The 14826-nt window shown below is 64.8% G+C and overlaps 3 protein-coding genes across 8 annotated transcripts; 1 reads left to right on the forward strand and 2 right to left on the reverse strand.

The window, feature by feature from the left end:
• Positions 1–87: 87 nt before the first annotated feature.
• PDZD7 (PDZ domain containing 7) lies at positions 88–6402 on the forward strand. 2 transcript variants are annotated; one of them, XM_015867065.3, is made up of 16 exons: positions 88–216; positions 615–979; positions 1073–1213; positions 1538–1712; positions 1887–2063; positions 2351–2498; positions 2697–2757; positions 3201–3626; positions 3724–3924; positions 4300–4460; positions 4536–4627; positions 4708–4799; positions 4872–4943; positions 5090–5500; positions 5717–5817; positions 5908–6402. In XM_015867065.3, the coding sequence occupies exons 2-16, from the start codon at positions 793–795 to the stop codon at positions 6055–6057; spliced, it is 2595 nt and encodes an 864-aa protein (XP_015722551.2). In that variant the 5' UTR covers positions 88–216; positions 615–792; the 3' UTR covers positions 6058–6402. The 2 variants fall into 2 exon arrangements, with proteins under 2 accessions (XP_015722551.2, XP_085410774.1); XM_085554648.1 differs by lacking the exon at positions 88–216 and adding an exon at positions 4052–4093 and having other exon boundaries at positions 656–979.
• LZTS2 (leucine zipper tumor suppressor 2) lies at positions 6262–11024 on the reverse strand. 4 transcript variants are annotated; one of them, XM_085554649.1, is made up of 6 exons: positions 10939–11024; positions 10529–10582; positions 9320–9790; positions 8360–8929; positions 7890–8159; positions 6262–7799 (listed from the first exon to the last, which is right to left on the reverse strand). In XM_085554649.1, the coding sequence occupies exons 1-6, from the start codon at positions 10960–10962 to the stop codon at positions 7140–7142; spliced, it is 2049 nt and encodes a 682-aa protein (XP_085410775.1). In that variant the 5' UTR covers positions 10963–11024; the 3' UTR covers positions 6262–7139. The 4 variants fall into 4 exon arrangements, with proteins under 4 accessions (XP_085410775.1, XP_085410776.1, XP_015722552.2 ...); XM_085554650.1 differs by lacking the exon at positions 10939–11024 and adding an exon at positions 10677–10772; XM_015867066.3 differs by lacking the exons at positions 10529–10582; positions 10939–11024 and adding an exon at positions 10375–10443.
• Positions 11025–11215: 191 nt separating this feature from the next.
• TWNK (twinkle mtDNA helicase) lies at positions 11216–14777 on the reverse strand. 2 transcript variants are annotated; one of them, XM_015867071.2, is made up of 5 exons: positions 13520–14777; positions 12966–13206; positions 12612–12719; positions 12131–12272; positions 11216–11855 (listed from the first exon to the last, which is right to left on the reverse strand). In XM_015867071.2, the coding sequence occupies exons 1-5, from the start codon at positions 14775–14777 to the stop codon at positions 11631–11633; spliced, it is 1974 nt and encodes a 657-aa protein (XP_015722557.2). In that variant the 3' UTR covers positions 11216–11630. The 2 variants fall into 2 exon arrangements, with proteins under 2 accessions (XP_015722557.2, XP_015722556.2); XM_015867070.2 differs by having other exon boundaries at positions 11216–11891.
• Between the last annotated feature and the right edge of the window lie 49 nt (positions 14778–14826).

A 14826-nucleotide genomic window follows, 5' to 3' on the forward strand; every position in this document is an offset into this window, starting at 1 on the left:
GGGAGGAAGGGGGTGTGACACGGGGCTCCCCCCGCGCCCGGCGCCGCACTGAGTGACAGCTCCCGCGGCCGGCACAGCGCCGGGACGGCCAATCCCCGCTGGCACCGACGGGCGAGAGGCGGTGCTGCTGTCACCCCCCCGTCTCCCCCCCCCGCGTCCTCTCCATCCCCCCCGCGCCGACCGGTGTCTCTTTCGCAGGTGGCACCATGGGGACAGGTGAGGAGGGCACGGGGAGGGGGGGACGGAGGTGACAGGGGGACCCCAGCGCCGGGCGCCCCCTCGGGGGAGAGCGCCGTTGGAGCGCGGAGGGGTAGCCCTTGGGAGGGGGGGCTGCCGGGCGGCGGGGACACCGTGGAGGGGACGCACGCAGAGGAGACATCACTTATTTATGGAGGTCAGGCCGGGGCGAGCGAGGGGAGCTGGGAAAATCCCCCCCGTCCTTCTTTTGGGAATGGGGCGATTCTTGGGGCTCTGGGGGCGGGGAGGCTCCGTGCTAATCCGCATCCCGTGGCTGAAGTCCCCGCTGTGCCGCCGGCGATCCCACTGGGAAGCGGCAAGTCGGGGCACCCGGGCGGCAGTGGAGGTCGCGCCGTGACGCTCGCTGTCCCACTCAGGCTGTGCCGCCGGGACCCTTCCTGCTGCCCCCCGACCGGCCCCAGCGCTGCGCTGCTGAGGATCGCGCCCCAACCTGGGCATGTGCTGCGGGACGGTGCCACGGTCTCTCCCCGCTGGCGGGCAGCCCCGGCCCCGTGAGCACCCGGCGAGCCGCGGTCACACCGCTCGGCCGCCGCCATGGCCCAGGGCTGGGAGGACGCGGAGATGACGGCGGCCGGGCGGTCGCGGAGCTCCAGCAGCGAGGTCAGCCTGGCGCCCCGCTGCCTGCTCAGCAAACAGAGCCGCCTGCTCAACGGGGTCACCCGCAGCGCCCGCGCCACGTCCCCTATGGGGCGCGTCATCCTCATCAACTCCCCTATCGAAGGTACGTGGGCACCCACCCGGACGGCTGTCCCCGCATAGGGGTGGCTGCGTCCCCCAGCACGGGTCTGAGCCGGTGACATGTCTGTCCCCGCAGCCAGCAGCAATGAGAGCGATGTCATCAACGCCATCACGGTGGAGAAGAGCACGGACGGCAAGCTGGGCTTTAGTGTCCGCGGTGGCTCCGAGCATGGACTGGGCATCTTCGTCAGCAAAGTGGAGGAGGGCAGCGCTGCCGGTAGGTGGCACTGAGCAAGGGGCAGATACACGCCACCAGGACACAGGGGAGCTGGGGGGGACATGGTGCCATGGTGGTGATGCCACCCTTCATGTCATCACCTGCATCAGAAATCAGAAATCACAGAGTGGTTTGGGTTGGAAGGGACCTCCACCTTGTGCAGCTTGTTCCCACTGGGTTGGGATGAGACTGGGGACACGGGAGGGAGCAGATCAACCTACTTAAGGACAGGTCAACCCACCTGGGAACAGGTCAACCTGCTCGGGAACGGGGCACCCAGCAAGGTTAGACTGGGTGCCCAACTGAGCTGCTCACCCCTTGCAGAGCAGGCTGGGCTGTGCGTGGGGGACAAGATCACAGAGGTGAACAGCGTGAGCCTAGAGAACATCACCATGAGCAGTGCTGTCAAGGTCCTCACTGGCAACAACCGCCTCCGCATGGTGGTCCGGCGTATGGGCCGTGTGCCGGGCATCAAGTTCTCCAAGGAGAAGACAGCCTGGTGAGCAGGACACCCACACCCCAAACCCAGCCCCATGGAATGGGGAGGCTTGGTGGGGGATGCTGGAGGGCAAGTAGGGACCCAGAGGTGGGAGACACTCACTCTACTGGGTGACATCAGTGTCCCACTGGATGACAAGAGATGCCTTCCCCCAATGCTGTGTCCGTGCCCCAGGGTGGATGTGGTGAACAGGCGGCTGGTGGTGGAGAAGAGTGGCTCAACACCATCAGAAAGTGGCTCTGAGGATGGTCTGCGTCGCATCGTCCACCTCTACACCACCTCTGATGATTACTGCCTGGGCTTCAATATCCGCGGAGGTCGGGAGTTCGGCCTTGGCATCTATGTCTCCAAGTATGGCCGCTCGTGTGTCCTCATCCTGGGGGGCACCGGGGGGACGCAGCACTCAGTTTCTACCGTGATCACTTTGGGGCTGAACGTACCTTTCTGACTGATGCTGGTGCATCACTGCATTGGGTGCTGGGGTATCACCACACTGGGTGTTGGGGCATCACGGCATTGGGTGCTGGGGTATCACCACGCTGGGTGCAGGTGCACCGAGACTTTTGGTGTTGGGACACAGGGCTGCCTGGGCAGAATATTAGGGTCTCCATCCCCAATCTGTCCCTCTGTCACTGTAGGGTGGACCCTGGGGGGCTGGCAGAGCAGAATGGCATTCGGGTGGGCGACCAAGTCCTTGCAGCCAATGGAGTCAAGTTTGAAGACATAAGCCATAGCAAGGCGGTGGAGGTGCTCAAGGGGCAGACCCACATCATGCTTACCATCAAGGTACATGTCCAGCCCTATGGGGTTGGTGAGCCCCCATGTTGGCACTGTCCCAGCACATCCCAGTTGCCGGGGGGGTTGGCAAGGCCGTGAGCCGCTTGGGTTTCATGGCTGGTGGGAGAGGGATGCATTATTCATGGCTGGCACCCGGATCGGGTTCAGCCGGCACGCGCTGACCCCTCGTCTTTTCCCTGTGTGTAGGAGACCGGCCGCTTCCCTGCCTACAAGGAGCTGGTGGCCGAGTACTGCTGGCTCAGCCGCTGTAAGGACCATGACACTTGGGTACTGGGGGGGCACACGGTGGGCCTGGGGCCTCAGTGCAAAGATGTCCAGAGGATCCCAATGGGGAGGGAGAAGGTCTGCGTGCCATGGGGTCATGTGTGTCCTCTGTCCTGGGAGGGAATATGTGCCGTGGCCAGCATCTCTGCAGTCCCACTCGTCTCCATCCCTCCAGGGGACATGAAATCCCCAGGGACACAAAGATGTCTGTGCCATGTCCCACAGCCCTGTGGTCCCATATGCCCCCCTCCCTTTGCAATACTAGCAGCCCACCTTCCTTGTGGCCCTATGGTCCCCATGTCCCCATGTCCCTGTTCTTGAGGGATGTGAAGCTCCTGTGTTCCCTGGTGAGTCACCCCATGTCTCCCCAGCATGTCACCCTGTGTCCCCTGGTGTGTCACCACCTGTCCCTGCCGTGCCTTGCAGTGACCAACGGGCAGCTGCAGCAGCTCTCTCAGACCTCGGAGACCAGCTCCTCCATCTCCTCCTACTCCTCGGGGCCACCGCCAGGGACAGTGAACGGGCTGGGGACGGTGACCCCTGTGCCACCCACACGCACAGTGGACGTTGCCATCTCCACAGAGGATGGGCCACGTCGGGGCTGGGCACGGGATCGTGCTGAACGGGCCATGCAGACAGAACCAGCCACCGAGGGGCTGCAGGAAACACGGCGCACAGTGCGGCCCCCAGAGCTGCTGCGGGACACGGCCATCCGAGGCCAGGGTGCCCGCGAGCCCCCCGGCACCCACCCGCGCCGCACCTTCTCCCACTCCCCCAAAACGGCTCTGCTGTTGGCGCTGAGCCGGCCCCGGCAGCCCATCACACGTTCCCAGAGCGACCTCACAGTGGCTGGTAGGAATTCAGCACCCATAGTGCCCCAGCCCCAAACACTATTTTGGTGTTCCCCCCTTCCCCCCCGGTGCACCCCAACCTCCTGCTCTGTTCCCAGAGGAGAAGAGGAAGAAGAAGCCAGAGGGACAGGGGTCACGGGGGGCTACTCCCGGGCTGCACCGCTCCAAGACCCTCGTCAACCTCTTCTTCAAGGGTGGTCGCACCAGCAGCCAGAGCTGGGTACCCCCCAGCCCTGAGCCCCCCAGCTCCGAGCGCCGGGCACGCACCAAGTCCCCAGGGCGCCCTGATGGGGACAGAGGTACTGGGATGGGGTCAGGGACTGGGCACAGAGCTCCACTGACAGGAGACAGGGGTGGAGATGGGGTCCCTATGTGCACAATTTCAGTGCCGCCCCAGTTGCTCACCCATCTCCATCTCCCTTGCAGTAGGTGCTGTGCAGAAGTTTGTCATCCGGAGCCTGAAACGGGGTAATGGGGGTGGCTGTGGGGGGGGCCTGCATGCGCCTGTCCTTGCATGGTGTGGCCAAGGAAGGAGTGGGCACCAGGGGTCCCCATCTCCAGTGCTTTGTGTGTGACTTTGGCATGGATCGAGCCCACATAGGTGTTTGAGGCTGGTATGGGGCAGTTGGCACTGGGTGTCCCTGCTTCACTGACCCTCCGCTCTGCCCCCATAGAGAAAAGCCGCCGTGGCCCCATCCCAGCCCCATTCTGCAGCCTGGCCACCCCACAGCCTGACAGTGGTGATCCCGAGGCACGGCTTACACTTATCCAGGATACAGCGGCACGGCTGCTCAGCCCTGATGAGGTGACAGCTGTGCTCCGCCACTGCACTCGGGTACGGCACCATGGGCATCACCAGGAGGTAAATTGGGGCACGGGATTGGAGCTGACACCAACTCTATGCCTGCAGTACCTGCATGAGGGCGGCGTGGAGGACCTGGTGCGGCCATTGCTTGCTATCCTGGACAGGCCCGAGAAGGTGCTGCTGCTGCGGGACGTCAGGTGGGCACTTGGTGCCACTGGAACGATTGGAGCCCTGCGCTCCGCTCACAACACACTGTGAGCCCTGTTTGTCCTTACAGGAGTGTGGTGGCCCCCACAGACCTGGGACGCTTTGACAGCATGGTGATGCCGCTGGAGCTGGAGGCTTTTGATGCCCTCAAGAGCCGCTCAGGTAGAGCCCGGCATGGAGCTGGGGGTCAGAGTGGGAGGGTACCATCCTGACCCCACTGTTCCCCTCCTGCAGTGCGCTCGCCTGCCCTGCGCCCAGCCCACCACGATGTCACCCCCAAGCGACACCTCATCACGCCTGTGCCTGGTGCGTGCCCTGGGACAGGGGGGTTACAGGGGCAATTTGGGGAGGGGGGCTCCAAGGAAGGAGTGTGTACTCCAGGAAGAGGGGTTCAGGGGTCCAATGGGGTGGTGCCAAGGATGCCAACCCTCTCTGAGCCCCTCTCACTGCAGATTACCGTGGAGGGTTCCTGCTGAAACCAGCAGGGGCCCCTGAACCAGAGGAAGCTGAGGGGCTGCCACAGAGCCCGGCCCGGCCGCGGGCCTCCCCAAGCCCCCGCCGACTACACCCCCGCGCCTACACCCCACTCCCTGACGTGCCAGTGGACGCCTACGCCTATGCCAGTGGCCCCTCACCCACCTCTAGCCCCAGGCCCCCCAACTGGCTGCTGGCCGAGCCCCCGCACAGCCCCCAGCCCCAGGATGGGCGCTCCTCGGTGCCGGTGAAGCCCCGGAGAGGACGGGCTCCCCTCACACTGGGAGGGGAGAGGGGGGCTGTACCCCTCGCCAATGGCCCCAGGGAGGAAGAGGTGGAGGAGGAGCGGCTGCTGACTGTCACCTTGTCCAAGCTGAAGCATTCACTGGGTAAGTGAGGGCCTCGTGGTTGGGGCATCAGCACCTTTGGGATGGTTGGGACCCCCTTAGCAAGGGATGGGTAAGCACACGGACAAAACATTGAGCACTGCCAGTTGCAGTTGCTTAGGACCTACCAAAACAGGGCAGAGAGAGGCTGTGCAGCCCAGGGATGGGGGTGCCATGGGGGTTCCCATGTTGTCTGAGAGCATCACGGTTCCACTGCAGGGATCAGCATCTCTGGTGGCATTGAATCACGGGCACAGCCGATGGTGAAGATTGAGAAGATCTTCCCAGGAGGGGCCGCTTTCCTCAGTGGTGTCCTCAAGGTAGGGGGCAGCTCTGGGGGACCCAGACCCTCGTCCCTTCATCACTGAGCCCTCCTGCAACACATCTCATAACTTTCCTCTTGGCACCAGGCAGGGCATGAGCTGGTGTCAGTAGATGGAGAGAGCCTGCAGAATGTCACACACCAGCGCGCCGTGGACATCATTCGCCAGGCCTACCGCAACAAAGCCAAGGAGCCCATGGAGCTGGTGGTGCGGGTGCCTGCTGCCCCCCCGGAGTGACAGCACACCTCCCCGGGAACCATCCTGCATCCCCATGGAGCTGGCTCACTCTGCACCGAGCTGCAGCCAGTCTCAGCCAGCAGGGACAAAGGGACCTGTGGGCACAGAGGGTCAGAGCAAAATGGGAGTGAGGTGGGGGCACGTTGGGGATAAGGGAGGAAGGCAGGCAGCCCAAACCCTGCTACAGATACATGGACACTGCCCTGAAAAACACAGCCAGGGGCTTGTCTTTAATCAGTGTTTCCAGGTGGTACGAGGGCAAGCCGGGCTCTGGAAGTGGGACACAACAGAAATAAAAGTACAAAAATACAACCCCCCCCAGCAGCCAGGGGTGAGCAAGCCAGAGCTGGGCATGGCCAGACTCTTCCTTTGGTTTGACCCCGTGGGCACACAGCCTGTCCCCATCCCTGGTGTCCCCGTGCTGGTGGCCAGCGCTGGCTCCTGGCACTAAGCCCCTCTTCCCACGCTGAGTGGGCTGGGAATCACAGGGGCATGGCTGGGCTTTTGGGGGGGGGCACACAGGGACAAGGGCACGGGGAAGGCACTAAGGGCAATGTGCCCCATGGTAGGGGTGAGGAGACCATGGCCAGACAGGGGGGTGAGTAAGGGGGAAGAGGTGTTTTTTGGTAGGTCCTATAAAAATAGAGTTATTTAAAATGGCACAGAAATGAATCCCCTGACAAACACGCTGGGGAAGGTGGGGGGGAAGGCTGGCATGAGCAGGGACATGGCACGCTGTCCCTATGGGAAGTGGCTGTGTGACAGTGCTGGGAGGGATGTGAGGGAGGTGACTACGCACCCTCCCCAAGGTGACCCTGGCTGAAGTCAGCACGCTAATCCCTGGCTGCTAAGAGGATCAGCAGGAACCAGCTTTGAGACATGGCACCCCCTCGGCTCCACAGCTCACGGGCACCCCCTGCCATGGTGCAGCCAACACAACCTCAACCTACACCGCGATGCTGGGGAGGGGGCAGCACCTGAGGTCCCCAATGCCCCCTCCCAGTGCATAGCAGTGGTAAGCGGGAACACCCGCTCTCAGCCCCACAGCTCCCAACATCCCAGGGGCTGTGGCAGGCAGTGTCTCAGATCTCAGTGGCCGTGATCTCCTCAAAGGGCAGATCGGGGCCGGGGGTCTCGCAGGGCTCTGTCGGGGGCTCCTCTCCCTGCAGCCGGAGGTGTTGCAGCCGCTGCTCCAGGCGCCGGTTGCGGCGGTACATCTGGATGTAGTTGTACTGCAGCTGCTTCTGGTAGCGGATCACCCTCTCCTTCTCTCCCTGCCACGTGCTGCGCTCCTGCTCGAAGGCGTCCCGCTGCTCCTGCCCGCGCTGCCGCTCCAGGGCCACCTCTGCCCGCAGCCTCTCCAGCTGCCGCTGCAGCCCCGCCATGCCCCGCGGCTCCTCACCAGACTCGGGGCAGCCCTCGCTGGGCTGAGGGCAGCATCCCCGGGCGGCATCCCGCAGCCCGGCCACCTCCTGCTCCAGACGACCCGCTTTGGCACGGAACAGGTCAGCCTCGCTCTTGCGTCGCTGCAGTTCATTGGCGCACACCTCCAGCTCCAGTGCCTTCAGCCGGGCGGCCTCCTGCAGCCCCCGTGCCTGCTGCTCACCTGCCTGCAGCTCGGCCCGCGCCTCGCGCAGCTGCGCTCGCAGCACCAGCAGTTCCGTACCGCGCTGCGCCAGTTCTGCCTGCGACTCCTTCAGCTGCTGCTTCAGCAGCGAGATCTCACCTGACTTCTGGCACACCTGTGGACAGCGGATGCTCAGGCACCGGCCACGGCCCCACCCTCGCCCCCGAGTGACAGGGACACCACGGTTGTCCCCAGCATAGCTCACCTCCCACTTGGTCTCCTCCAGCCGTGGCCCCAGCTCGGTGTGCTCCCGCTGGAAGGATGCGCAGCGACGCTCCAGCAGCTCCCGCTCCTGCAGCAGCTGAGCAAAGTCCTCCTGCAGTTGCTTCTTCTCCTGCTGCAGCTGCAGCACCTGGAGCTGCAGGACCTGCTGCCCACGCTGCGCCTGCTGGGCCGCCTGTCGCACCTGGGCCGCACAGCGCTGCCGCAAACCCTCCAGCTCCTGCTCACAGCGACGCTGCTTCTCTTCATACACCTGGGCACAGGCACACGCTGAGATGGGACATCCCACATCCCACACCACCTCCATGTCTCCCCAAGTCAGCATCTAGAATGTCCATGGGGTTCCCCAGACACATCACTGCATGCACAACCCAAACCCACACAATGGGACCGTATGGGCACCCCCAGCCCTGAGAGCTCCCCTGGTTCTCCTCACCCTTATATGGTTCCTACCTGGCAGATGGCCACCTCATTCTCATCCAGGCTGTCCCGCAGCTGCTGCAGCTCGGCCTCCCTCTCCCGCAGCTTGTCCTCCAGTTCACGCACCAGCAGAACCTCCTCACCAGGCAGCGGCGAGCGCCCACAGGAGCCACTCTCGGAGGAGGGCCGGCCCCGGCCACTCAGCGAGCCTGTGCTTTTGCTGGAGGATGAGCGCCCACTGTCCGAGTTGGAGGGGCCGGCTGGTGGGCGGTAGCCACCTGGGGGCTCAGGGTGGCTGTGAGGGGTGGCTGCGAGGTTGCCAGGCTCAGTATGTTGGCTGCAGCCTGTGCTGTAGGTGGGCAGGCTGGACAGAGAGTTGCGTCCCGAGTCTGAGAGCGTGCCTGAGTGGCTGCTGGTGCGGCAGCTCAGTGAGCCAGGCTTGTCGGCCCCGGTGGTCCCCAGCAGGTGGGTGAGGCTCACCTGGCTCTCTGATAATGCTGCAGCCCCTGGACGTACCCCTTGGCTGGCTGGGCCCGGAGCAGCCCTGACTTTGGGTACCACCGGTTTGAATGCCATGGGGCGGATCAGGGTCTTCTCCACATTCTGCAAGGCAAAAGAGGAGAGAGTGGGATCTGGGGACCAGGTACACTCCAGAGGTGGCCTGGCAGATGCTGGGGATGCTGCCAGAGCACCAGGGAGGACTCGGTAACCCCACCAATTCTGCTCCCACCCAACACCTCAGAGTGTCACAGCTCTATAGAAGATGACCACTAGGTGCCCTCTGCTCCATGCAGCAGTTTCAGAGAGGCTCCCACACACACATGGCCACTCCTGACATGAGGAAGAGGGCAGCAGGAGCACAGAGATCACCACCACCCCCAGCGACATGGACCATGTGCTCTCTCTATGCATGCACCAGCACGTCTCCCCAAGCCCAGCAGCCCCAGTGCAGCACAGGGCTGAGCAGATCCCCCAGCACTGCTTCCACCTTACCTCTTCTAGCTTGCCAGAGACGGGGACAAGCTTGGGGGGCGGCCCCCGGATGCCACCACTTGGGGCTTGTTCATCCCGCGCCTCGTCTGAGTCGCTACAGGGGCTGACGGGAGAGGCTGCCTCCAGCCACTCCCCATGAAAAACTTCATTGGTGTAGGCATGGGCAGTGGCTGAGCACGGCTTCTTGGGGGGCAAAGTGTGGAGCAGGGGATCCGGGGGGCTGGCTCGCAGCAGCGTATCCTGCACACGGAAGGGACCACCAGCACCAGCAGGCTGGCAGGAGCGATCGTGGCATGGTCGGCTGGCAATCAGGCTGCCCACACTGCCCATGGTGCCGTGGGTGGGCAGGGGGGAGCGGGTGGCAGTGCGGAGCTGGGCAGCAGCCTCAGGCGTGGCCTCGATGGAAACTGGCAGTGTCTGCACAATGGCCATGGCAGGGGGGCCCCCAGCGGGCAGGGGGGCGCAGACAGCCTGTAAAAGAAAGGCAACGTGAGGCCTTGAGCAATAAACTCACTCACTCATCCCATAGGACACCAATGAATATAGGACCCCCATAATGGCGCAGGCAGATGTGGGATGGCTGCAAGAGATATGCTGGGCATGAGCAGGCGTCGAGCAGAACAGCATAAAGCTGGGATTAGCCGGAGCAGGGGGAGGCACGGGGCATGCAGGGGGCTCACGCAGCACCAGTGCTCCCGTGCAGGGCCCAAAGGAAGAGCCCCACAGGGGCAGCCCCATGCACTAAGCAGGGTCCCCACTGCATAGCAGTCACGGTGCCTTCTCTGCCCCACTGCTCCCGGTCCTGCACCCCTGCTCTGCCCCACGGCGCTGCCTACACTGCCATACCTCAGCTCCAGCCTCAGAGAGACGCCCCAAACACCTCATCCTGAAGCATCCTCCTCCCCAACCCCCCCAACCCCGGCACCAACATCACCCCGCTCCCCAACCCCCGTCCCTACACCCCTCTCTCCCACAGCTCACGGTCCCCACGCCGCCCCCTCCCCCCGCCCTGGAGCTCCACACCGACGCGTCTCCCCGGGCCGAGCCGGACCCACCCGGGCCGGGCCGCCCCATGATGCGCTCGGGCCGCCGCGCTCCGCCCGCCGCGCTGGCACCGCCCCGGGGCCGCCCCCCGCTTCCACCGCCCCCAGCATCACCCCGGGGTGACGCCGGGCCCCCTCTCCCGTTGCGGGTCGCCCCGCTTCTCACCTGGCCGGCCGCGGCCCATCCGTCCGGCGGGTCCCGGCCCGACTCCGCCGCCCCCTGAGCCGGGAAAAGGAAGAGAGAGCGGGGTCAGGGCCGCCCCCCCCCGTCCCTCCTCTCCGTAGCGCCCCACTGTGTCTCCGCCGGGTCCCACCGGCCCGTTCCGGCCCAGGCCCGGCCGCCCTCGCTCACGCTCCGCTCCGCACCGCCGCTCTCCGCCGGCCCGGCCCGCGCCAGGCCCCGCCCGCCCCGCCGCCCCCGGCCCCCGGCCCCGCGGCGGATGGGAGGCGGCAGGGGGTTGCCCTACGGCCGGGCCGCGGGGCAGCGACGGCAGCGAAGGGCCCTCAGGGGGCGGCCGGGCCTCAGCCCGCACCACGGCCCCGCAGGCAGCACGGGGGGGGCTGCGTCCCGCTCACCTCCGCGGCCCCGTCCTCCGCCATGGGCCCGGCTCCCGGCGCGGCGGCCAATGCCTCCTCCCGGCCCCACGCGTGGGAGCCGTGGGGCGCGGTGGCGGGGAGGTGCCCGATGCTGGGTCAGCGCTGGGGCGGGAGGTGTGTGTGTGCGTGGGGCCATGGGGCCCCGCTGTGCCGTCCTGCCCCACGCACAGCACGGACACGGGGCTGAATGGGACCCAAAGTTGGAGGGATGGGGGATGGGAGCACGGGGACGCTCATGCAGCGAAGGACAAACAGCTTGAAGAGCTCTGCTTTAATAAAAGTGTAAAGAAAACAGAGGGATGGGCCAAAAGCCCACGGCGCGCTCCCCTGTGCTGGGGAGGATTGGCTCAGACACAGTGTTTTGCCATGAGAGGCTCCGAGGCGCCCAGGGCTGTGTCCCTGAGGCATTGCTGCTGCTGCTGCTGGTGGTACATGTGGCCAGAGGGGCCGGGCTCAGAGCCGGCAGAGCTGCACCAGCACCACACCGTGCGGGAGGTAAACCTGGGCTGCAGCCTCCACTTAGCAACCGTATATTGACCTGCTCAGGGTACAGAGACCCCAAAGCCTGCACATCCACTCCTCTCCCATCTCCCAGCATCGTGCTCTGCTCAGGAGGAGCACAGCTGCACGGCACCTGGTGTGCCCGAGTACCAAGGTTGTCCCTGCCACAATCAGGGCTTGCCAGAGCCACCCACACCTCCTCCATTGGGACCCTTCTTGGGTGAAGGCGCCTTCTCCTCCTTCACCTTCTTCAGCTTGGCCTTGCTTTTGCCGTAGGAGGAGAAGGTGAGCGAGGCCTTGTTGAATTCCAGCGGGAAGACGCCTACATCGCCATCAAAGCGGTTCTTGGACACCTGCAGGTAGCGCTTCCCGGGACCCGTCGTGAGCTTGCGGTCCTGCAGGATGAGGACGTTGTCGGCCTCCTGGCTGGCCTGGGGGAGGAGAACATCTCCAGGGGGTGCTGCAGGGCACGGGGCACCCCCACACCCAGCATCCTCCCTGCTACCCCACGGAGCAACTCATGCCACGTCCCACCCACAGCTGATGAGCATCAATCAGCCGCGTGCCACCAGATGGCAGGGGACACCCAGCCCCACTGTGGCACAGTTTGGGTCACGGCGACGTGCCAATGTCCCCACCCTGTCCCCGCCTGAGGCCCAGGAGGAGCCACCTTGGCAGAGCCGAAGATGGAGGCGGTCTGCAGCTCCTTCTCATCGTCCTCCTTGCGCGGGTGGATGACCAGCGTGATGTGGCACGTGTTGTCGGTGGCAAACTTGCGGAAGGCGCCGACGATGAAGTCCTGTGCTGCCAACCTGCAGGGGAACAGCAAGGGGGCAAATGGGGACAGTGCCACAACCCCGTGTGTGTTAGCGCTCAGTGGGGGCGACTGCCCCAAAATGGGACAGGTTGGATATTAGGATCGTTCTTCTCAGAGAGCAGTGAGGGACTGGAATGGGCTGGTGGTGACATCAGCCTCCCTGCAGGTGTTAAAGATGTGGCACCGAGGGACATGGTTTAGTGATCACAGTGAGGATGGCCTGGGTTTGGACTCAATGATCTTTGAGGTGTTTTCCAATCCAAATGATTCTAATGTGGGCTCCTACACCAGACAGGACAGCCAGGTGGTATCACCACTCCCAGAGAAGCATTACCTGTCTGCAGAGAGCTGCTCGTGGCCCATCATGAACTGCAGGTTGTCCACCACCACGTGGGTGATGTCATACATGTAGACGGCATGCTGCATGGTGTCAAGCACCGTCCTGCAAGGGGAACACCAGCACTGGGGACACCCAGCCAGGCACAGGGGGAGGTGGAAGCACCACCATGCCTGTCCCCCTCCTTCCTTTCCTCCCCCCCCCCTCCACCAGTTGGATGCCACTGTGCAGCCCAGTGAGCCACCCTTTGCCACCCTAACCACCACAGTGTGCCCAGCCCCACATCTACCCCTCTGTGCCACAGCACACGGAAGGAGAACTCCATTAAAGGACAAAGGGACGGTGCCATACTTGATGTTCTGTTGTCCATGGAAGGTCATGAAGTAGAGCGGCAGGTCCTCAAAGCGGTCGGCCCACTCGTCATACAGCTCCAGCTGGTCCTCCAAGCGCCGGGTGGCAAACTGGGTCAGCATGATCTTGGCCAGGCGGACGTTGTTGATCTCAAAGCTGCCCCACAGCGTGCACACCCCTTGCGTGCACAGGTCCAGTGCATACTCACTAATGAATGTCGTCTTTCCGCTGCCTGTCGGACCTGAAAGTAAACAGGAAAATGAGTGCAATGGCGATGGTCATACTAAGGCACGGTTGGAGAAGAATTCAAAAGGGGCAACCCGAGCCTGGGATGGGATGGGCAGCAAGCTGGAGGAGAATGCACAATGGCAATGGTCATATCAAGAAGAACCAGAAGAAGGACCCAATGGGAGTAACCCAAGCTTGGGATGAGCTGGGAAGTGAGCTGGGGGAGAATGCGCAATGATGATGGTCGTACAAAAAAGAACCCAGTGGTAGAAACCCAAGGTTGGGATGAGCAGCATCCCATGCCAGATTTGTGTGGAGACCCTCACCAGTGAATACAGTGAGCTCGCCCCGGCGGTGCCCCTTGAGCAGCTTGTTGAGCTCAGGGAAGCGCGCCCACTTGACTCCAGCCACCTGCTCGCTGTTGGCCAGCTCCCCAAACACCTCCTCGCGCAGCTGTCGGAAGGACACGATGGCTTTGTGTCCGGCAGGCAGGGCGGCACGCAGGATCTTGGTGAGGTTCAGCCCCCTGTTCAGCGCCTCCAATGGCCGTGGCTGGAGGTCTCCGGGCTGCACCAGCGAGCAGCGCTTGGGGTTCAGCTTGCGGGCGAAGATCTTGGCGGCCTCCCAGGAGCGCAGGTCATCACCCAGCCACAGCGTGACGCGCCTGAACTGCTCCAGGTACGGCAGCAGGGCGGGCGGCAGGATGGTGGCCCCGCGTGGCAGCGCCAGGCAGGGCACACCGGTGGCCTGGTGCAGGGCCAGGGCATCCAGCTCCCTCCCGGTCAGCACGACCTCGGTGTCGCGGCGGCCGATGAGCGGCAGCCCAAAGAGGTTGCGGTAGGCATCGAAACGGGGGAACGTCTCCTCGGTGTAGCTCACGGCGTCACCTCGCCGCTCTGCCACCAGCAGCTTCAGGCCCCGCAGCGCCGCATCGCGTGGGGCGAACCAAGGGAACACCAGGGCCTTGGCCGCCCGCAGGTAGCGCACCCCGAAGCGCTTCAGCGTGCTGTCGGCCAGCGGGGCGATGCCGAAGGCCGCCTTGGTGCTCTGCGTCTCCTCCTGGTCCAGCAGCTCTCCCAGCGGCAGCGCCCGCTCCCAGATGCGCCGAGCATCCTCGCGCGCTCTCCTCGCCTCCTCCTCCTCCTCCTCGTGCTCTTCTCCTTCCTCAGGGCCGGGCGCCGGGACCCCGCGGTGCCGCAGCTCCACGGCAGCCTGCAGGTCCTGCCAGCCGCCCTCGGCCAACGTGGCGGTGCAGAGGAAGCTGCCCGTCGTCTTGTCGATGAACAGCGTGAAGGGCGGCCCGGCGGCGGGCGGCTCGGTGCCGAACATGCTGGGTGCGTGCAGGCAGCTGTAGCCGTCCTGGAAGGGGACGCCCTGAGCGCGGAGGTACCGCCGGATCTCGGTGACGGACACGGCGGGCGCGGCGCCGCCGGGCTCGGGCAGCACGTCCTTCTTGTAGCGCCGCTGCGACACCCGGCCCGGCCCCGCCGCCCACGGGGACGCCCCGCGGCTCCGCGCCCCGCCGCGCAGCAGCGGCAGGAGCCGGCCCGAGGCTCTGCAGGGCCGCAGCGGCACCGCCGCCATCCCGGCACAGCATCGGCACGGCTCAGGCCGCCCCCCCCACGTGGAGCCC

Source organism: Coturnix japonica, chromosome 8, assembly GCF_054131305.1.
Source record: "Coturnix japonica strain WE chromosome 8, WE-NBRP24, whole genome shotgun sequence".
Lineage (NCBI taxonomy): Eukaryota > Metazoa > Chordata > Aves > Galliformes > Phasianidae > Coturnix > Coturnix japonica.